The sequence below is a fragment of the Crocuta crocuta genome, unplaced genomic scaffold (assembly GCF_008692635.1).
Source record: "Crocuta crocuta isolate KB4526 unplaced genomic scaffold, BGI_CrCroc_1.0 scaffold131, whole genome shotgun sequence".
Taxonomy (NCBI): domain Eukaryota; kingdom Metazoa; phylum Chordata; class Mammalia; order Carnivora; family Hyaenidae; genus Crocuta; species Crocuta crocuta.
Window position 1 is genome coordinate 15,791,790 of NW_027528977.1, and position 24,337 is coordinate 15,816,126.

The window sequence follows — 24,337 nt, forward strand, 5'->3', positions numbered from 1 at the left end:
TATGATATAGCAATTGTACTACTTGGTATCTATCCAAATACAAAAATACTGATTCAAAGGGATACATGTACCCCAATGTTCATAGCAGCATTATCTTCAATAGCCAAATTATGGAAATAGCTCAGTATCCATTGACTGATAAATGGATAAAAAAGGTGTGGTATATACATATAATGGAAGATTACTCAGCCACAACAAAGAATGAAAGCTTGCCATTTGCAACAACATGAATGGAGCTAGAGAGTATTCTGCTAAGCAAAATAAGTCAGTCAATGACAAATACCATATGATTTCACTTGTGTGGAATTTAAGAAACAAATCAAACAAGCAAAGGGGAAAAAGAGGGAGTGAAGCAAACCAAGAAACAGACTCTTAACTATATAGAGAACAAACTGATGGTTACCAGAGGGAAGGTGAGTGGGGGATGGATGAAATGAGTGGTGGGGACTAAGGAGTATACTCATGATGAGCACTGGGTGATGTATGGAATTGTTGGATCACTGTATTGTATACCTGAAAGTAATATTATACTGTATATTAACTAACAGGAGTTTAAATAAAAACTTAAAAATAAAATTAAAAAATAAAATTTTCTTCTTTATAAAAAAAATCCTGAAAACTCCTTTAAAACCGGTTGTGAAATGCATTAAAAGATTGGAGTGGTTATAATTCTTAATTGTTCTGTTTCTTTTCCAATATTGACCAAATCTCTGTTATGATAATATCATAAAGTTAATCTCTTCTCTTCCATTCCTCACCTCTCAATTTTATGTGTTGTGTTTTTTTAACATTGTCCATTTCCCCAACAATAACATTATTTTTGGTAGTCATAAATATTGTGACTTTTAATATCAGTCTTTATAAATTCATTCATTTAGACTCAATGTTCACCAGTATTTCCTTTTATCACAGCTTTTTAATTTTTGTATTTTAAAATTTTGATTCAACTCTCAATTGGCTGGATTTTATTTTTTTAAGTAGGTTTCTACAAGAGGGTCTCATGGGCACACCCCAGTTATTTTTCTTACATCATCTTGATTAATTTTTTAACTAACACTGCGGTTTTCACTTTTTTATATTTGCCAGAAACAGATTTTCAATCAGAAACATAGGCAGAACTCCCCTTCTGCAAAGCAGACAGTACCAGGCCTGACCTCAGAGCCTTTGGCTGTCCGAGGCCCTCAGGGAAACCTTAAGGTCCCATAAATTCCAGTTTGAAAACCCCCTATGGATATGGATGCATGCATGATGAGTCTTGATAATATGTATACCAATGCTTCACATAAATAGAATCATTTCAACAGAATTCTGGACATTGAATATATATTTTCAAAGTATTCATGAACTGGCAATCACTCACTCAATTAATATGCCCAGCTCTTTCCAGAAAGGCAATGTGGCTGCTTATTGCCAGGATACATTAAAATAAAACTAATAAAATAGAATTAAAAGAGGAAAACCAGAACCAAAACGGTTAGCAACAAGGACACTAATCTCAAAGACAAATAAAGGTGCCTTGAGTCAGCAAGTGCGGCCTTTCTGAAGGTCAGGCACCAGGCCAGGCAAAGAAAGGGAAGGCTCTGACTGTGTGTAACCCACAGTGTGGTCAGTTTACTGCCCTCAAGCTCTTTCTCCAAGAAAAAGAAGTGGAAAATACTTGTCTGAATCTCAAAATGTGGGACGCAGCAAATAATTACTGAGGCTTTTTCACTGTCTTGGTAGCTATGGAGTGTAAGAAAGGGTGTGGGCTTGTGAATGTGGGGAGGGGAACACAGCCACGCTCTCTGTGTGACTCTCAGCAAGTCATTTCTCGTCCTCGAGTCTTGTTTCCTCACTTGCAGACACGAGGCCTCACACCTGTTTCTCAGGATTAGCATCCAATAGCACAGAAGAGACACTGAGGAGAGCTGTCATCTGTTTATATTTTCATTCTCTGACCTTGTTGGATACTTAAGGTTTGCTCATCGGCCACTGGATGATTTGTAAAAGATGGGTTGCAAGGAAGCAAGCAGGGTGTTTGGAACCACATCCTCTCCCTCCTGCCCCTGACGCATTTACTCTGTGTGGAAAAGGTTTTAACAGGGCCAGATTGGGATTTTTAGAGGCCTGGACCCTAAAAAGTGCCCTGTTTCACCTCACATACAACCCAAAATAACAATAATACTAAATCATAAGATAAATGTAAGGAAGGTGAACAAAGTTCTCTTTTCTCCCACGATGACCTCATTAAAGCTGTTTTGAAATATCGAATATCAAATTCTTTCCCCCTTGCAAAAGTTTCTCTGCTTGTTTGCTTTATGGTTTGCATGTGTGTGTGTGTGTGTATGCTTGTGTGTACGTATGTGTTTGTATATGTGTGTGTACGTGAACATGTCTCTGTGTGTTTATGTCTGCATGTGTGTGTGCATATGTCTGGGAGTGTGCTGTGTGCACTTGTGTGCCAATCAGCAGAACTTCCCCGGAAGCTGCATAAAGCTAATCTGGGACTGGAGACAAGACCTGTCCTGTGGGTTGCTGGGAGGAGTCACTAGACTAGCATGTTAGTATGTTGTACGGAATTTAGCAAAGTGCCTCCCAATATGCGGTAAGCATCCAACCATGGCTAGTTCTGTAGGTAACCTCCGCTCTTCTGGCTGGCTGTTTCCCCTGGAGGGGCCTCCTTCACAGTAGCACACCTGCTTCCTGCCCACCCCTCATTTCTATCTCAGCACAAGAGAGCATCATCATCTGAGGGATTAGCTGGGAGGGAGGGATGGGCCTGGGTGCTCAACACACTCACCTCTTCTTTCTTCTTCCCCTGACCGGCTACAGGAAGGACATATGCTCTCCACATAGTAGGATTAGAGGCAGGTCCAGGGAGGGGGTAAACTGTGGAGGCCCTGCTCTGCCAGTGAGGACTCAGAGAGCCTGCCTGCCTCATGGTGGCTGGCACACTGGCAAGTTTCTTTGGCTCTTACATCCAAGCCACACTCCCAATATCAATTTCATCAGTGACACAGGTGATATATTGATTTATAATGGCCTAACTCATGGGTCCAAGGCCATTAACTTTTGTGAAAGTTTTAAAAAGCACCTTTACACACCATCAGCAGCACCATGAATAAACACAGCCCAATACACTCTCAGCTTCTTCACAAGAGGATGGCACCTGTGTGGGAAAAAGAGATGCCACTTTGCCCAAGACAGGGACCCCAGCTTGATGCAGGACCAGGTACAGTGCCCATACCACACAGTTGTGCATAGCACTTCTCCTGGAATCAAGGGTATAATTTCCTGAGCCCTTTAAACCCCTAACAGTGCTGATTTCCCTTTATCACCTTATTAGTGTTGACACTAAGAAAGAAGGTGGGTGTCACAGGCCCAAAGAGCCCCATGGCTATGGCAAATGGACAGCACAACAAACATGATACACACAGTCAGGCCTTTGCTACTAAGCATAAATTCCTAAAATAGCAAAGCATTATTTTCAGTAAACTCTAATTACTAATATTATCAAAATTCGTAACAGACCACACACAGTTGCAGGTTCCAAGAGAGGGCTGGAGGTGCTAGGTATACACTGCAGGCATCCCAACACCATGAGCCAGGGTCTCAGCATCTGCGGATCACCTGAGCCAGTTACTCACCTCCACAGGTCTCCTGTATTCGCACAACATCACCAATCTGCAGGGAGAGCTGGGGGGCTCCACTCCCTTGGAAGTTGTATATGGCTGTGAAACAGAAGAGAGGGGGAGCTTGGTGAGACTTCTGGATACTGAGAATCACTGCTCCTCTCTGCTTTCCCTGCCTTGAGTTTACCTGACACCATGCAACCTACATGAGCTAATAAGACCAGTGCAGAAACCCACTGCCTACCACAGGACCCAACGCAGTCCCAGCCTGGCTGCTAAAGGCCCTCACTCATTGACCAAACTGCACCTCTCCAGCACAGGTCCTGTACTCCAGTCTGTATGACAAGGATGCTGTTGATGTCATCTACCATTGATTGACCTCTCATAGTGCACCAGGCATGTGCTCTGCACATATCATTCCTTTCTCGCAGCAACCCTGTGAAGTATAAACTGTGATCCCACTTTGCAGATGGAAAACAGAGGTGTTGAGAAGTTGAATAATCTGGTCAAAGTCATCAGGCCAGGAAGTGACAGGAAAAGCGGTATCTAACTTCCATATTCTCAACCACCATGACAAGCTACTCGCTGCTCCCCAATTACTCCCTCCTGGTGACAATAGCCTAACATTCAAGTATGTGCTCTGCCTTCACCTTTCCATTATCAGTGACTGGGGGCAGTAGCTGGCTATGAAGTAGCCAGAGTCCCCTCTATGCTGTCAGAACCTCTGCTAGCCCCTTGGAACACAACATCATCCCATGTCATTGCAGTGCACAGGCCCTGCTCAGCATCACGTGCTAAGTGAGGACCAGGCCACATTATTAATCCATATTAGGGTTGCAGCCTACTTTTCAAAGGCTAAAATGGAACCACCAGCTTAGAAGGTCTTCGAGAACAGAATAAAACACAATGCATATGGTTTGATTTAAGGAAAGTCTCTCAGGAGAATGAACAGTATGATCCTAAAATGTTGCCATCATTCATTCATGCAACAGATATTCAGTAAGTGGCTGTAATGTGCCAGGCACATAATAGGCACTGATCCAGCTCTTTTAGTGAACACAGAAATAAATATAAGTTTACAAAAGATGATACATGTGAAAGAGGAAACAATAGAGCCTGGTAGAGAGTTATAGGCACATCAAATTTTGTTGCAGCATGTACCAGGCCTCTATGAGCTGATAGAGAAACTGCTATGGATGGAGTAAGATAAAAGAGAAGGTGATACAAGATGAGACAGAAGAAGTAAGGACCAGGTCATGCACAGCCTTGTGATGAATTTGGACTTTATTCCAAGAGAATGGGACGCTGGAGGGATTTCATTTATTTATTTGGGAATAGATTTGTTGACATATAATTTGCCCATTCAGTGATTTATTCACAGAGTTGTGCAGACATCACCATGATTAATTTAGAACAATCTCATCATCTCAGAAAGTTACCTCTGCCCCAAGTGGCTACTAATCTACTTTCTGTCTCTACAGATATGTTTACTTTGGGCACTGCATACAAATAGAATCATATAGTATGTAGTCTTTTGTGACTGGCTTCTTTCACTTAGCACAATGTCCTCAAGATTCATCCATGTGGTAGCAACTACTGCGACTCAATTCACTCCCTCTCCCATTGGTCCTCAGTTTTCTCATAAATCAACAAAACAAAATGCATTAAAAAACTACTTCTTCAGATGACTTCAGCAAAAATGGAAGAGTAAGGAACTCCATGTGACTGTCCCTCCAAAGAAGTAATGAGTAATCTGACAAAAGCTGTCAGAGTCAACTTTATCAGAACTCTGGAAAATAGTTAAAAGTTTTTATCAATCAAGCAAATGCTTAATCAAGAAAAAGGCAACTGAAACCTGGTAAAGCTTTGTGGCATTTTAACCTATCCCTTTACTCCCCACCTCAGTGGTGGTCTTGAAAATGGCATCCCTTGTCCTTTGTGTGGGTTTCTAGAGCCAGAGAGAGCAGAGAGGACTTTGTTCTAAGAAACTGTAGTTGTCTCTTTTGACCTGTCTGTGGGTTCCCCAAAGGATTAGAGCTATGAGCTTGTCCTTTATTATTATTTTTATTTATGCTTTGGAGGTATGAGGGGAGAGGAAACAAATTAAGTAAATGATTAAGACTACCAGGAGGACTCTGGATTCCTCTCATTTAGCTTAGTCTATTATCTGTCCTGTTAGGTCACATCAGCAGTAAGTCTCTATTCCCAGACCACTGGGATTAGAGAGACAGAACAATGGCCTTTTCATGGGCCTTTCCACATTTACTCTTCCTCCCTCCATCCAATCTCCATACATCAGCCAGAGTAATAGTCAGTGCAATGGGATCATCTCATTCTCCTGCTTAACTAACACCCTTCCGTCTTCCATCCACTGGCATGTGTATTCACAAAAGATGGTCTATCATACAATGGAATATTACTTAGCCACAGAAAGGATTAAAGTAGTTACAGTTACTATAATATAGATAAACATTGAATGAACAATACCCACATATGCACATGGCTGGACACATGCTAATAAAGGATGGGAGAAAGCCCTAAACTCTCAACTCTGACTGACCTTCAAGCTCCATGCTGTCAGGAAATGCAGGCAGGCAAAGGCAGAGTTCCAAGTGGCCTGGCTAAGTGTTGAAGGTATGCCCCAATACACATATACAGAGTCTAGCTGCAAACAGCAGAGTTTTTTCTTTCAACTTCAGGCATTTGTAGCTTTGAGTGACCACATTGCAACAAATAATACAGTCATCAGAAAAGTACTTTAGAAAAGTCATTAAACAAACAAACCACTACATCCTATATAGAGTAGCTACAACAAGCCCTGACAAGGAAGAGGATTTGACATCTGAGTTAGCACATTATAACATTCAAGATATCCAGTTTTCAACACAAAATTATGATGCAAGCAAAAAACAAAAAATAAAGTATGGCCTATTCACAGGAGAACAAAAAGAAATTAACAGAAACTCCTCACAAATGGATATACATTGGATTTATGAGAAAAAGACTTTAAATCAATTGTCTTAAACATGCTCAACTAGCTAAAGAAAACTATGGGCAAATAACTAAGTAAAACCAAAATAATAATGTCTCATAATATAGAGAATATCATTAAATAGATATAAATAACAAACTAATAAAATACAAATTCTGTAGCTAAAATATACAATAACAAATGTTAGAGAGGCTCAGTTGCAGACTTGGGCAGTCAAAAGAAAGAATCAATAACCTTGAAAGTAGGTCAGTTGAGATCAACCAGCCTGAGAAGTAGAAAGAAAAAAGAATAAAGAAAAATGAACAGTGTCCAAGTGACCTGAGGGATACTATCAAGCATGCCAACTTCATACAATTGGAGTTCCATAATTAGAGGAAAGAGAGATAAAGGAGTAGAAAGCATATTTGAAAAAACTAATGGCCAGAAATGTTCATTTGATGGAAGACATAAATCTACAGACTCAAAAAGGTCAGTGTGATCTGAGCAAAATAAACACAAATATCCACACTGAGACGTAATGGTCAAACTGTCAAAAACCAAAAACAAAGAGAGCATTTTTAAAACAGCAAGAGAGATGCAAGTCATCATTTACAAAGACTCGTAAATAAAATTAATAAGTGATTTCTCTTCAGAAACCACAGAGGCTAGAAGGCAGTGAGATGGCATATTTCAAGTGCTAAAAGGAAAAAAAAAATTCAACCAAGAATTCTATCTCTCACAAAATTATTCTTCAAAAATAAAGAAGTTAAGAGATAAACAGAAACAGAGGTCCATCACCATAGACAATTTGAAAGACACATGCATAAGACAATAATTATAAATCTATAATGTATACGTATACACAATATATAAAGATGTAATGTGTGACAATAACAACAAAAGGGGAGAGGCAGATTTGTACAGAAGCAGGGATTTTGTATACTATTGAGGCTAAACTGGTATTAACTCAAAATGTATTCTTATTATGGTAAGATGTTAATTGTGAACCCTAGGTTAATCTCTAAGAAAAGAAGCAAAAAATACAGAGAAAAGTAAATGAGAAAGCAATCAAATCAGTAAACTAGAAAAAAAATCAATTAAACACAAAAGAAGATAGTAACGAAGAACTGAGGAACAAAAAAGCATGCAAGATATATAGAAAGCAAATAGCAAAATGTTAGAAGTAAATCTTTCAAGTATTTACATTTAATGTAAATGAATTACACTGTCTTGGCAAAAGGCAGAGATTGACAGACAGGATTATAAAACAATAACCAAAAAAACCCAAAAAACAAAAAAAACACAACCCCACAATAATCCCACCATGATCCAACTATGTGTTATCTACAAGAGACTCACTTTATATCCAAAAACACAAGTTAGGTTCAAAGTAAAAGAAGGGGGAAAAAATGCTCCATGCACATAGTAACAAAAATAACACTGTAGTGGGTATATTAATAACACTAGACAAAACAAACTTTAAGTCAAAAGTGTTTCAAGAGACAAAGAAGAGTATCATATATTGGCAAAAGGGTCAACACACCAAGAAAACAGAGCAGTTATAAACATATATCCCTAATAACACAGCACCAAAATATATGAAGCAAACACTGACAAAATTAAAAGGAGAACTAGGCAGAGACTAATAATAATCAGAGACTTCAAAGTCCCACTATCAATAATGTATAGAACATGTAAACATAAAATCAATAAAAAAATAGAATATCTGAACCACACTGTAAATAACCCGACCTAAAAGACATATACAAAACACTCCATCCTGCAACAGCAGAATGTACTTTCTTCTCAGGTACATATGGAACATTTTCTAGAATAGCTCATATGTTAGGCCACAACATACATCTCAATACAGTACAAATACTGAAATCATACAAAGTATCTTTTCCAACTACAAAGGAAGAAGATAGAAATGAATGAAATAAAACTGAAAAATTTACAACTATGTGTAAAACAATATACTCTTTTTGAGAGAGAGAACACATGTGTGCATACTAGCGGGGGAAGGGCAGAGAAAGAGGGAGAGAGAACCTCAAGCAGACTCCTTGCTCAGCGTAGAGCCCAACTGAGGGATTAGTCTTAGGACCGTGAGATCATGACCTGAGCCAAAATCAAGAGCTGGCCTCACAACCAAATGAGCCATGTGGGTGCCCCTAAACAATATAATCTTAAGCAACAAGGACTCAAAGAAGAACTCACAAGGGAAATTAGAAAATATTTTGAGACAAATGAAATGAAAACACAACTTCCTAAAACTTATCGATGGAGTGAAAACAGTGATTACATCAGTGAAGGGGTCTAGGATAAGAAATGAGATCAGATCCCTTCTCAAACATAAAAAAAGGAGCATTTACAATATTGCTTCAGTGTGTCCCAGAGAAGCATATTCTCAATTGTCCTTTCCTGTTGTCTTTATAACTGCTACATGAGGTAGCTACTATCCTCATTTTACAGATGAGGAAAATGAGGTACAGAGGGTGTGAGTGGTTCACCCATAATCTCCCCTTACCCTGTTGGTAGTAAGAGCCAGGACTCAAACCCAGCCCTGCACCTTGTTCATTCTCTGCACCTGTCTCCTCCCCACAGAACCTAGATGTTCACCAGATCCTGCTTCATGCTTCAGTCTTGCCACATTCTCTAAGGGAAAAGGAGGAAACTTACAGGCTATTTAGTCCAAACACCTATACAAATCAGCCCTTTCACCATGGGACCAACCAGCCTTTGTAGGTACTCATAGTAATGGAAAGTCTCCATCCTGAGAGACAATAAAGCTTGGGAGCCAAGAGTCTATCTGGAGTCAGATAGCTGTGGCTCCTGGATTCAGTTCTGCCCCTTATTGGCTCTGGCCTCAACCCCAGAGCCACAGCAGGTGCTTCTACAGGTTTTGCCCTGCACGAGGCCACCCAGGCAAGAGAGCATTGGAGGCTAGTATGCAGCCTGTGATCTGGGCAGGGGAGGGGTATTATTTTTATAATCCCCCCAAAGTCACTGTAGGGGCCTGTGGAAGGCTGCCTGAGCAGCAACTTCACACCCCAAGCCTCATTTTCCCCAATTGTAGAATGGAGGAGATGATAGTCCCTAATGTGTAGGGCTCTTAGGAAGCTCAGCTGAGATTAAAACACAAACGACTTACTGACGTCTGGCCATAGTAAGTTCTCAATAAATGGTCATCATTTTTCTCTTCATTAGCATCGTAAAACCTCCTCAAGCAATCTGTTCAGAAGAACTCCTTCAGAGCTCTTCTTTAGTCACCTTTAGATCTGCCTCCCTGCAGTGTGTAACAACTGACACTGTTGGTCAACACTGAATAAAATTAATCCTTTGTTCAAAAGCAAACCTTGAGAAGGCCCTCAGGGGACTCAGAAATCTCTTCTCCTGTATAAACATAGCATGTTTCTCCATTCCTTTTACACTTGGCCTGATTTCAAACCCTGTCCCCACACAGGCTGCTGACATTTGTACCCACTCCAGCTTGCTGGTGCCCTAACTCAGACTCTCCCACCTGCTCCCTCCAACCCCAGAAATCTGGCTGAGAACATGTCTGTCACAGACCTGGGCAGGGCCAAGGAGGCAACTAAGGTTTCTAACAAAAGAATACCATCCATAAAATCAGTTAGCCTCTGGAGTACTAGCAAATTAGGTCTGTCCATCACACATTAGAAGGGTGGGGCAAAACTGTTTTGTTCCCTATTTCCTCCCCATCTTTCCTTAGGAATCCCTTCCTTGCTCTCTGCCCAGCTTTGTCAGATTAGAAGATTCCAATTGGTCAACTTAAGAAGATGTCTTGCATAGATCTTGAAACATGGTATTTAACATGAAGGTCTGTATTCATTCCAAAGACTCACATTTTATGAAAATGAAAGTAACTGATGTTGCTTTTTAATTTATAAATGTATTTCTGCCTTTGCATAAGGGCCTCTGTTCTCAAGGTTCCATTTGGGGAAAGGCAGACATTACTGACAAAGGAAGTGGCTTTGCATACCAATACCCAATTCCGTTAAATTTTCTAAATGACTAACAGGAAACTTTGAACCAGAATGCCACTGTGTGTTAAAGTTTGATTGCTTATCTATGATCCTCATTTGAGTTACTTCTGACCAGTGTAGAAACAGATCACCTTCTTCCCTATCCCCTGTAGGCCTAACCACTGTCAACTCTTGAATGAGGGATGAAAGGGGCAGAAAAACATGAGGAAGATACAGGACAAAAGATAAGGAAAGCCACTAAAATCAGAGCCTGCCCCACCCTGGTCATGCCCACCCAAGGAAGATGGAAAAGTGGTGGGTGGCAGGATTCCCAGAGACACCCATTCTAACTTCCCCTTTCATGTAAGGTCTCTAGACACTGGAGAATATTGACACATCCACAGGGAGGATTTGACTTCTTCCTCCATCAAACTACTACACCCATGAACCAAGGCAGCCATTGGTTACTGACAAGCCCACTCAAACCAAAATACTTATGGCTGAGGATCAAAGGGATGTTTAAAGTACCAGGGTCATCTGGGCTCATTAAACCCAATCCGGATTCTCATATTGGAAATCTGGGTTGGCAAGCCAGTGGAAACAGTACTTTGAGACAGGCAAAACTTTCTACAATCCTAGAAATAGAATCCATTGATTAGTAACCAATTCCACTTAACCTTATTGAGATACACAGCTTATCAGGAACCCAAATTGAGAGAAATAAGGAAAAAGTAAACATCATTGTTATAGCATGCAGTTCATAGAAACAACTAGGATGGCTACAGGGGTCCCTGTAGTTTGCGCAATGTTAGGAGGTAAGTATGTGTTTCTCGTGGATTTATAGATGAGGAAACTGAGATACAAAGAGGGTAAACAACTTATCCATCTCATAACTTAGATAGGTAAATTGATCTGGAAGTGTGCATTCTAACCACTTTATACACTGCTTGCCCACCAAAATAATGTAAACACTTAATGGGCATATATTATCTACCAAGCATATATGATTTTTACAAAGATATTCATCTGAGCACCTACTGTGTGGTAGGTACTGTTCTGAGTCCTGCGGTTACGGTGACAGATAAGACAGATAAAATCCCTAGCATTCTACTAACATTACCTCATTTAATATTCACACTAATCCTCCAAGCTATCACCTTTATGTAACATATGAGAAATTCAGAGATTAAGGAACTTGCCCATGACCACACAGCTAGAAAGTGGTAAAAAGTGGATTCAAGCCCAGATCAGAGTCCAAAGTTCTTGCTTCTTTTAGTAGCCTATTTCTAATGTTACAATTTAGTGTGTGTATAGGTATATATATGTGTGTATATATACACTAGATGGATATATGTGTGGGTATGGGTGTATATACATATGTACACACACATAGTATATACTAGACTTGTTCATTTCCTGTTTTCTCCAGCCTCAGTGAGGGTAAAGATTGAGTCTGTCTTTTGACCACTGAATTCCCAGTGCTGAGAACATCACCTGGCCCACAGTAGAGGTTCAATCAATAGTTAGTGAGCTTTAATAAAAACTTGCTGAAGTGAAGGGATGTGAACATGAAAGGCAGGTATGCCCCTTCTTCTAGCTAAATTCTTTCTTGAATTTCTTAAGATTACTTCAGATTACCAACCGTGCTGAATCAGCTTGGTTGGCAATTTTGAGTCCAGTCAAGTAAGTGTCCTGTGATCTTTAGGGTGGACCCATACCTCATCTGGGGCCCTGCTCTTCGCTGACATGTTTGAAAGTAAAAGCTTCAGCAAATACCAAGTGTTAATAGAGTTTGGACAAGTAGATATATAGGAGGAGTAAAAACAACGATGGAGAAAAATAATGCAATTGCCTGGAGTTCACTTCTCTAGTCCCTGAGCTGGACTTTGGAGGGTCTCTACTCTAGAGAGGTACTGAACTACTGACAGGCCCACTTTCAATCCAAGTGAAACACACTCATTGAAAATACAAAGCATTTTGCCTGAAGTCTCTGGGCAAGGTGTTGACAGGCTCAGCACCGAGGCAACATCCTGATGTTGCATCAGGGAGGGCAACTGTGATGACCCAGCAGAAGCTTCCAGCAGCAAGGCCAGAGCTCACATCCAGTGAGAGTAATGAATACAGTGGGAGAATCACAGCCAGAGGTAACCAAGGAGGAGGTATTCCTCCACTGACCAGAAGACGTAAGAGGAATTACAGCCTCCACTGAGCTTTTCTGTGCGCCAACTATTCCAAGGACTTTACCCACAGTCACCTACTTAATCCTCACCATAATTTCTTGGGTACAATCACTGTCTTCCCCATTTTACAGATGAGGTAAAATGTAGTAAGATCTGAGGTAGTGTAAGATCAAGTGAATAGTCCAGGGTGACACAGCAGGGAGAAGCCAAACTGCATATCCATTTTTGGTGAGCCAAAGGGACATGCTCAGCCAATAAGAGAAAGGCGGGTTTGCCATGAGTTCTCTAACTAAGGAGAATGATTCTCAACTAAGGACAGTTTTGTCTGGAGACATTTTCAGCAGTCACAGTCTGGAAAGGGTAAAGGGACAAAGTGAAGGAGCTTCATCATCTAGCTGATAGAGGTCAGAGATGCTGCTAAACATCCTACAGTGCACAGAACAGCCCCATAAGAAAGAAGTATCTGGCCCCAAATGTCAATACTGTCTAAGTTGATAAGTACTACTACTCTAAAGCATCATGATGGGAATCCCTCTCCTTTCCAGGACTGCTATAGGTGCACACACACACTCACACACAAGAGTTGGAAGAGTGGCTATATCATGAAATCAGGGACTGATTTCTTCAGCCCCTCACTTCTAGGGAAGGGAGTGTCTGGCACTCTGCTTGACTCTCCAAGTTAAAAAAGTGAGGTGAGAGAGGATAGTTCCTGCTGTCCTGGAGCTTTTGTAAAATCTAATTGAAGAGACAAAATTAACCCAGAAGAAACAAGAAACTGTCTTAAAAAATAAAAGGCTAAGCTGTGAACCACAGCAGCTGTGGAGTCTCAGAGGAGAGAGATCAAGAGAGGCCCCATGAAGGAAGTGAGGCTGGAAGGAGAAGGAGGGCCAGAGGGAGACCAGGGGAGAGAAACGGAGTGAGAGCCCCTGAGGAGGTGGGGGAGAATAAAGGAGAAAGGGCAGGGAGGAAGGGGGAGGGAATTTGTATGATGTGTACACAGTCCCAGTAAGGGAGAGCTGGAGCATGTGAATAGAGTCCCAGGGTGACTCTATTTGGGTTTAGGGGCACTGGCCAACTATAGGGGTCCAGATGTTTGAGGAAGAGTTAAAGAATACTCCATTTATTGTTGTGCTGCTCTCATAGGACTGAGCCTCCTGACAGGGAAGAGTTAGGACTGAGGAGATGAAGGCAAGATGGGGCCACTCATAAATCTTATGAGACCACTAGAAAGTGAAAAGCCGCCTACAACCTATCACCTCCCATCCCCCACCACTCATTCATCTACCTATTTATCCACCCACCTGCTCATCCATCCACCTACCCACCCATCCATCCATCCAATTAACAATGACTGACTGAGCACCTAATCTGTGCTGGAGAAGAGCAAAAGTCATTGTCTTGCTATCATGGAGTTTATATTCTATGGAAGAACCAAATAATTCAACATGAACTTGCAATGAAGTATGAAGAAGGTGATGGCAGAGCCATGGTAGCATGAAGCAAAAGGTGCACCCACACCCAACCTGTGAAATAGGGACATTGGTACTAATCATGGTGTTGTTTGTTGCCTTGAGCAAAATGAAGAAAGAGAGATTACTACTGAATTGTAAGTTTCCTGAGGGCAGGGACTGTGATTTTATCAAAACCAGCCCAGAACCAACACTTCGCATAATACCCAACTTAGGACCATCGCTTAACATGGGCTTATTGAATTTAATTGATATGAATAGACAATAAAAACAGCTTTATTGTGGGGCGCCTGGGTGGCTCAGTCGGTTAAGTGTCCGACTTCGGCTCAGGTCATGATCTCACGGTTCGTGGGTTCGAGCCCCGCGTCGGGCTCTGTGCTGACAGCCAGCTCAGAGCCTGGAGCCTGCTTCAGATTCTGTGACCCCCTCTCTCTCTGATCCTCCTGCTCATGCTGCCTCTCTCTCTCAAAAATAAATAAAACATAAAAAAAATTTAAAAAAACCCAACTTTATTGTTCTTCACAGCTCCCAAAACCAAAAATGTATACCTTGGGCAGAATGCCTTAGCTGTGTCTATTGTATTGGTTTACTAAATAGTTACTGAGTAATTTAACCAGGCTCTTACTTAACTCATTTCCATGGATGGGCCATGATGAAACTCTAATGCAAAACTGCATATGTACAGATTTGCAAGAAGGAAGTTTATAGCTTCCACTGGATTCCTAAGGGGTCCCATGTTAGAATAATAATTAGTTTCTCTGATGTAACATGTTCTTGCTAGTGCCTTAGAGCTGGATGGACTCAAAGTTGACCCCAAAACAGAGTTCTACCCTCAGACAATATGCTATCCAGAGGGAGGAGTGACATGTAGTTTGTTACATAACTAAAAGACAAGGTGAAAACAGTACTTCAGTAGAACAGAAGAGGTTCCTTCAGGAATGAAGTGTAAGGAAACTGCCTGAAAGAGGCTGCATTTCAGTGAGACCCCGAAGGTCTCTGCTCCTCCGTTTCCTCATCTGTGAAAGGATGATAAAAGTACCCACCTTGCAGGGTGGCAAATGTAGTAGCACAAGAGCTCTGTAAATGGACCGTGTTGAAAAAAGGTGAGCAATGTTAGTATTTATCACAATGTGGACGATAACTTGGATCAAGAGTTTAATGAAGGAAGTCCCGTATGCAATTCCCGTCTCCCTGCTGCTCACACCAAAAACCTTGGAGTCACTCCTGATTCCTCTCTTTCTCTCATACCCAATTCCAGTCTATGAGGAAAATCCCATTTGTTCCACCTACAACACACACATCCAGAATCTAAGCACATCTCACCTCCTCCACTGCTGCCTCCCTGGTGTGGGCCACCACCACCTCCTGCCTGGGTTATTGTAGTAGTTGCCTGACTGGCCTTCCTGATTCCTCATTTAATTCCCCTCTCTCCATCATATAGCATCTAGAATTATTCTTTTCCAACAAGTTAGAGCATTCTACAATTCTGCTGAAAACCCTACAATGTCCCACCTCCTTCCATTTAGAGTAAAAGCTGAAGTCATTACATGTGCCAGGCACTACTCAATACAACCTCCCCTCAGAGAATTCATTTCCTACTCTTCTGCCTCTTGCTTACTTTCCTCCAGCCTCAGGGACCTCCCACACATCAGAGAGGTGCCCTCCTCACGACCTTCACATTGACTGTTTATTCTACCCAGAACATTCTATCCTGAGACAACTCTCTACTGACACCACTAGTTAGGCAAGCAGCAAATTCCCACTTCCTGGTCACATCCTCTAGGTTCAGCGGGCACTATGTATGTCCCTCTGCCAAAACCCAACATGCCGATCATGGTGGCTCAGTCCCAGCATTGCCACCACTCAATCCAGTCTAACAAAAGACTGTTCAACATCCGTTGTGTTCAGAATCTGTGTTGGATCTTGTATCTATGCAAGTCACAGTGTTTACCTAGGTCTCCTCCTACCATCACAGTTTAGGTTTGGACTCAAGGGATCGTCCATTGTCAGGAAAACTCTATGTGCCCTGGAGTAATGTCTAGAGAGGGGTCTGGAAAAGTGAGATATGAAGTCATATCCACTCCAACCCCAGCTTCTATGACTGTAGCTTTAAACAGTGCAGAAGCTGACAGTGTCCTGTCGAGGTCACATGGGCAAGGGATGACCTTCTCCAAGGAGAACTAAAAACCAAGCCTTAAAAGGCTTAGAAATTCAGCCATACTGTATTTTAACTCACAGCAATTAAATGAAGTAGGAAGAAAGGAGAAAGTGCCTATTAAAGGGAACATTTGTAGTGTCTCTATCCAGAGTCCTCTGGAGCTGGATGGTGATAAGCATTATCATTTCCCATTTGCAGAACATTTGCTACAGAACACAGAATGTGGCAGCCATGTGTAATTGACTATTAAATTAAAGGCCTGTAAGCTTTAAAATACAAACAAGCAAACAAGCAAAAAGAAGTCCAAAGATCCAGAAATTGGAATATTATGGTGACTATACCGCCTGCCTCTTACCTACAGCAGCAATATAAGGATATTGATCTCAGGAAGAAGTAGAGCTTAGTAAACACAGTCCGTTAAGGTTCATTCAAATACAAACATTATGATTGGGAACAAGACAGCCACTAACTGATGAAGTCTCATAAGCCTGGGGATTAGGACAATCTCTTTAGTGGACTCAAAGAGCCAGCCCAGCAGGCACTTCTAAACAATCTCAAATTGCTGAGGCATTAGAAAGCAGAAAGCCAGGGACCTAAGAATTGGTGGTAGGATGGAATAAGATTTCCAACACGTTTGTTGTTGTTGTTGTTGTTGTTGCATCAGACTAATTTCTAGGGACCAGTCCAAGATATAGTTGGCCTCCATAGCAAAGATACATGTACTAAGATCCCTGCAAGTGTTTCCTTTGGAATTCTTTCCCCCATTGTCCCTCAGAGGCCTTCTCAGACCCTTCTCTCCAATATTCTTATTCATGGAACAAACTCTCTTATTACACTGGCACATATAATGTAATTATATGTTTATTGATTTGTCCACAAAGTCCTTTTCCTTTTTTATCTTTCTTACTAGACTATAAGCTCTAACACTGTAAGAACCATATTGGTCTAATTCTAGTAATTTCAATGTCTAGCATAGTGCCTGGCATATATGAAATCCCCAATAAATATTTAAGAAATAAATGAAGAATGAATGAGTAAATGACTGAACAAGTTAATGAGTAAAAAATGCTCTCTATCCCTCCTTGAGATCTTCTCTCTCAGAACTTTGAACAAATAAATACAGATAGAAGATTCAGTAGACACTTGAACTGCAAAGTCATGCAGAATTGGGGTGGGTGGCATTCTGGGGACACTATTATGGTGTTATCAGAATATCAAAGTTATGAAGGAGTAATGGAATTAGAAGGAGTTGGTGAGGAGGGAAAAGAGAACAGTGTTGATGTGTCAAAAGAAGCTGGATTGCCACAAGAAAGGCGGGCAGAGCTTTCCAGGGTAGCCTCAGTTCAGGTCCTTCTAGAGGCCTGTCTCTCGTTTCCTGGATTTTTAAAAAAATTCCCCTGATCCTTAAAATATACCTCTCCCATCCTCACATACACGTACACACCGCACAGCTTTTAATTGAAACAGTCTGAATGGATTTTGTTCCTTTAATAAGAGGCTGTGCTGCATAAGATTCAAGTACCCACTGCCCACTCCAAGTCTGTCCATTTTGGCATGAACCAGCTCTGTCCAGGGTCCTGTACTACAACAGCATCATGGGCATTCCTGAAACTGGGGGTGGTCTCAGATTCATCTGTATTCCCCAATCAAGACATGGAAAAGACCCTTTCTCTACTTTTGCAGAGCCTAGTATGGTTTGCATTGTGCCCCTCCCAAAAACGGAAAATGTGCTAAGAGTCCTAAGCCCTAGTAGATCAGTATGTGATCTTATTTGGAGATAGAGTCTTTACAGAGGTAATCAAGTGAAAATGGGGTCATTAGGATGGACTCTAATATAATAAGGAGAGGTGTCCTCATTAAAAGGGAAAATTTGGAGAAAGACACATATACAGGGAGAACACTGTGTGGAGATGGAGGTAGAAATCAGGATGATGACTCTACAAGCCAAGAAGCACCAAAGATTGCCAGCAAACCACTAGAAGCTAGGGAGAGGCATAGAACATATCCCCCCTCACAGCCTTAGAAGTCACCACCAATACTCCCCAACACTGTCTGCAATCATAACCAGAGACAACCTGCATAGAGAAGAGGTTTCTAGGCATCTCTGAAGCCCCCACACCAATTCCCACCCCCATCTCTCTCTGAAAAGCCTGACCTGTCCCTAAATGTCATACCACAGATGATGGGTCATCCCTTATGGACTCAACTGTTACCCATGCCTAGTCTCACAAATTCGTTTGTCAAAGTCTCAATCCCCAGGACCTAAAAATGTAACCATATTTGGGGGTCAGTTAATTAAATACATGATTAAAGTAAAATGAGGCTGTTAGTGTGAAGGCCTAATGCCATATAAACTGGCATCCTTTTAAGATGAAGAGACACCAGGGGTGAGTGTGCACAGAGATGACCACATGAGGACAAAGCCATGAGAAGGCAGGTGTCTGCAAGCCAACGCCTCCGGAGAAACCAACCTACTGACACCTTGGTCTTGGGCTTCAGCCTCCAGAACTATGAGAAAACAAATTTCTATTGTTCAAGCCACCCAGTCTATGGTATTTCCTTACGGCTGCCTTAGACATATCATCAAATATCCATCTTCCCCTTCTCCCTTAGAAATGGCACCCCTAGAAAAGATAGTTGCAAATGACATATCAGATAAAGGGTTAATATCCAGAATATATAAGGAACTCACCAAACTACACGCCCGAAAAACAAACAACCCAGTGAAGAAATGGGCAGAAGATATGAACAGACACTTCTCCAAAGAGGACATCCAGATGGCCAACAGACACATGAAACGATGTTCAGCATCCCTCCTCATCAGGGAAATACAAATCAAAACCACACTGAGATACCACCTCACGCCAGTCAGAGTGGCTAAAATGAGCAAATCAGAGAACTCTAGATGCTGGCGAGGATGTGGAGAAACGGGCACCCTCCTACACTGTTGGTGGGAATGTAAACTGGTACAGCCCCTCTGGAAAACAGTGTGGAGGTTCCTCAGGAAACTAACAATAGAACTCCCCTATGACCCAGCAATAGCACTGCTAGGAATTTACCCAAGGGATCCAGAAATGCTGATGCATAGGAGCACATGTACCCCAATGTTCATAGCAGCACTCTCCACAATAGCTAAAACATGGAAAGAGCCTAAGTGTCCATCAACAGATGAATGGATCAAGAAGATGTGGTTTATCTATACCATGGAATACTACATGGCAATGAGAAACAATGAAATCTGGCCATGTGTAGCAACATGGATGGACCTTGAGGGTGTTATGCTGAGCGAAATAAGTCAGGCAGAGAAGGACAAATATCATATGTTTGCACGTATAGGAGGATTAGGAGGAACTTGACGGAGGAACAAGGGGGAGAAGAAGGGCGGAAATGGTGGGGGAAAGGGAGAGAGGCAAACCATGAGAGACTCTTGAATGCTGACAAAAACTGAAGACTGATGGATGTGGGGGGGAGGGGGGATGGGCATGGAGGAGGACACTTGTGGGGATGAGCACTGAGTGTTATGTGGAAACTAATTTGACAATAAACTATTTGTAAAAATAAATAAATAAATAAATAAATACATATACATTAAAAAAAAAAAAAGAAATGGCACCCCTAATTTTCAGCGGGGTGGGTGGCTGCCTATGTTACAGACTACATTTCCTAGCTTCCCTCCTCAGTCATGTGATTAGGTTTTAGCCAATAGGATACAAGAGGAAGTATATAGTGGGCACTCAGGTAGGTGTCCTTAAAGAGAAAGGTCATGTCCTTCTGCTTCCCTTCATCTTTTTTTGCTGGCTGGAAGGGGGACCTGACAGCTGGAGCTGGAACAACCAGCTCAGTTCAGGAGGCAGCAGCCTCATGGTGAGGAAGCAGCACAGTAGACCATGACCCCCTCTTCTAGGACCATTTCTGGGTTTTCTATTTGAGAGAGAAATAAACTTCTGGTTTGGGTAAGCCACTGTTTTTAGAGGTATTCTATCACCTAGTCACACTTACTCCTAACTAATACTGTTACACTCTTTCCTCTTCCCCCTTTCTGTTCTACCTTCTCTCCTTCAAGGAAGAAGCTCTCATCACTGAGACTCAGGCAGAGAGGATTAACACAGTAAAGGTGAAAAGGAAATGTTAATTGTAAGTAGACTCTTGCAGGGTTAACTAATCAGTCAGTTAGTAGACAGGTAAATTGGCACCTACCTCTGTTCTTGTACTCTTACATCCAATCCCTGCCCTTCTCACAATTAATTATATTAAATTCTTACAAATGACATGCCTACTCAAAACTTCCATTGTGCACAGAACAAAGTCCAAACTTATAAGGCTGGTGCTCAAAGTCCTTCAAAATCTGGCTGCAATCTACTGCTCCAAAGTTTTTTGTTTTTGTTTTTGTTTTGCTTTCATTTTTTTTCATTGTAAACATAAACATCTAATAAAACCAAAGGAAAATATTGATTATTTGACCCAAATGCCACATACATTCCAACATCTTGCCTTCTCTATGATGTTCCCCTTCCCAGATTCCATCCTAGTGTGGTGCAAAGGGCCTGGGGTCTAAAGTCAATTGAATTTAAGGCCACGCTCAAGTACTTCCAAATTATATGAACTCTGGGCCTTGATTTCTTTCTTTTTTTTAATGCTTTTTTTGTTTGTTTTGTTTTTTGGGTTTTGTTTTTGTTTTTGTTTTTTTTTACTTTTTTAAGAGTGTAACAAAAATATTTTATTTATTTATTTTATTTTTTTATAGTTTATTGTCAAGTCGGTTTCCATATAACACCCAGTGCTCGTCTCAACAAGTGCCCTCCTCCATGCTCATCATCTATTTCTGGGCCTTGATTTCTTAATGTATAACATGAAAATAATGCCTCCCATAAATGTTCTGGAACCAAAGATATTGCACAAAAATGGGTCTTGTAAAACCACAAAGTACTACACTCATGGAAGGCATAACAATCCTGAATCTGGCATTACTCTGTGTTTCTCTTGGCTCCGCAACTATCAGGTAACCCCCTTGACCTTAGTCGCTAACTTTCATTGACGCAACCACATTACTAACGCTTTTCCTGCATTTCCCCATCCAATCCTCACAACAATCTCCCAAAACCCATATTATTCATCATTACCACCACTATATTGATACAGAAATATGCCCATATTTAAAATCAGTTCTGACTTCACAGTCGAAGCTTCTAACATTACATATGTCTCCTCAAAGGCAGAGTTTGTGCCCTTTCTTTCTTCATAGTCACACTGTTTTGTCCTTGGAAACACCTATTTCACCTCTGGAACTCTCTGGAATTCTAATGGAGCACATGTTTCCTTCCTTTCCCAAGGAAGGAAAAATAATCTGACTATGGATCTATATGAAGAGTCAACTGGCTGCCCACCAGACAACAAGATGAGCAAGAAGCCAGTGGCTCTGATGACGAAGGAGCCTCCTGTTAAGCCAGCCCCTGAAACATATAGATAGACACCAGCAATCCTTGCGATTTAAGCCAGAAGAAGGCTGGCTAATGTTACCAGCACTGACAAGGAAACCAAATAGGAAAGCAAAGCTCAGATTCTCCTTGTGTTTTAGGCCTGGTTGGGACTCTGGAGATATTTCAAGAACCCCTTAATCCTTTATATGTTTCTCTTTTCTTCTTCAAAGCCGCCGTACTCATTATTTCAAATGCTCTTCATAAAAGAACACCTTAGGGGCGTCTGGGTGTTAAGTTCAGTCGGTTAAGCTTCCAACTTCAGCTCAGGTCATGACCTCATGGTTTGTGAGTTCAAGCCCCTCATCGAGCTCTGGGCTGACAGCTCAGAGTTTGGAGCCTGCTTCAGATTCTGTGTCTCCCTCTCTCTCTGCCCCTCCGTTGCTCGTATTCTCTCTCTCTCTCTCAAAAATAAACAAACAAGCTTTTTGTCTGACATCTTAGCGAGGTTGCAGTGGTGGCCGCTGCTCTCTGAGCTTAGCTATGCCGCCCAAGGACGACAAGAAGAAGAAAGATGCCGGGAAATCGGCCAAAAAAGACAAAGATCCAGTGAATAAATCTGGAGGCAAGGCCAAAAAGAAGAAGTGGTCCAAAGGCAAAGTTCGGGACAAGCTCAATAACCTGGTCTTGTTTGACAAAGCAACATACGACAAACTCTGTAAGGAAGTTCCCAATTATAAGCGTATAACTCCAGCTGTTGTTTCTGAGAGACTGAAGATTCGAGGTTCCCTGGCCAGGGCAGCCCTTCAGGAGCTCCTTAGTAAAGGACTTATTAAACTGGTTTCAAAGCACAGAGCCCAAGTAATTTACACCAGAAACACCAAGGGTGGAGATGCCCCAGCTGCTGGTGAAGATGCATGAACAGATCCTGCCAACTGTACATTTTGGAAAATAAAACTTTATTAAATAAAAAATAAATAAATCAATAAACATTTAAAAAATTTTAAAAAGAATACCTTGAAATAAAAAGATATTAATTTTTTAAGTTACAATGAGAAAACTAGATCATAGATCTGTCTGCACATAGTGATGGTGTTGGGACTAGAATCCAGACTCCTTACTATTAGGTCTTTCTGTTCCATGACTCCAGTTCCCCATTTCGTCATAACCTAAACCTTGCCTTCTCCTTCCATCTACCCTGGGCCTAACAAACAGGCCTGGAGGTTACCTTCCTTAGTCCAGCATTCATTTGCAGACAAAAGAGATTCCTTTGGTGAGCAGGCACCTACCAAATGCTCTCTGGCTCCCTGGAGGATCACGGACCTTCTGGCCCCCAATGAAATGGAATTTTCACAAGTAAGCATAAAAAATGTCAGCTATACTATCAGATGAAGAAACTTCTGAGCCTAGGGCCTAACAGAGTTCCCAATCTCTGAGCACATAGGTGGGATTTCCCCTCCTAGGGAGTGTGGGAACCTCATTCCATCCTGTAACTCTATCCCATCCTGTGATGTCATGTCCTCAACTTAACCTCCATGCAGAGGACAAAGACTAAGAATAATAACTGATAGCATTTAGTGAGGATTGCTTTGTACCATTGCCATTCTAGGGACTTTATGTGGATTAATTCATTTAGTCTTACAATAACCCTGGGAAGCAGGTACTATTATTATCCCCATTATACAGACAAAGAAACTGAGGCCTGGAGAGAGTAAGTAACTTGTCTACAGGGTTGGGAAGTGTTAGAAGCTGGAATCCAAGAACAGGCAATCTGGCACTAGAGCCGGTGATATTCACACTATAGCACAGGCCTTCACAGCAGGAATGCACTGCAGCCCTTGGGATGGAGGGTGGGACTCTTCTACATCACTCAATTTCCCTCACCAACTGCCCTACATACCCTAGACCACCAATACTGTGTCTTGTCTGCTGCCCAGGCACCTTTGCCTTGCTGTCCACCAAAACTCCCTCCACACTGGCTTCAGCACAAATCTGCTCACGCCTCTTCCCTGCACAGAAGCCCTCCTTGGCTCCCCACTGCCAAAGTAGAAAAAGTCTCAACTGCTTAGCCTAGGATTTTTGGCCTTCCAAAACACGGCTCCAGCTTACTCTGAGCATAGTCATTCCCTTCAGGTGAAAGGCACACCTCTCTTCTTTCCTTCAGGTCCAGCTTTCCTCTCCTACACTACACTGGCCTCTCCACCCACAATAGTCTGCCCTATTTAACAGTCTCCATCTTAACTTGAGAAAAATTTCAGCCTAATATCCCCAGCTATAGGGGCCAAAGTCAGAGAGGCTTTGAGGTTAAACATGGTCCTTTTGGGATTTAGTTCAAACTTCCCGTTTTACAGATGAAGAAACCGACCCCCCTCGAGGGTGTAGACTATTGTTTGTTCTCTGGATGGGGACCATTCATCTTAAAATACTCCATAGTGCCTAGAGCTAAGCAAATGAATAGATAAATGTTGAACTCTCCAGGGCAGCATTTCTCCAACAGTGGCCTTGGGACTACTGTATTTAATCTCCCCACCCTCCCACCCCACTTGGCTCT

General features: G+C 41.7%; 1 protein-coding gene and 1 pseudogene across 1 annotated transcript in view; one reads left to right on the forward strand and one right to left on the reverse strand.

Moving 5' to 3' along the window:
- DOCK2 (dedicator of cytokinesis 2) overlaps positions 1-24,337 on the reverse strand; it is a 415,343-nt gene that overhangs the window by 389,935 nt on the left and 1,071 nt on the right. Inside the window, exon 2 of the mRNA XM_077757359.1 lies at positions 3,627-3,710. Coding sequence (XP_077613485.1) covers positions 3,627-3,710 — 84 coding nt within the window. The remainder of the gene's footprint in view (positions 1-3,626; positions 3,711-24,337) is intronic.
- LOC144225903 (small ribosomal subunit protein eS25 pseudogene) lies at positions 22,287-22,753 on the forward strand (annotated as a pseudogene).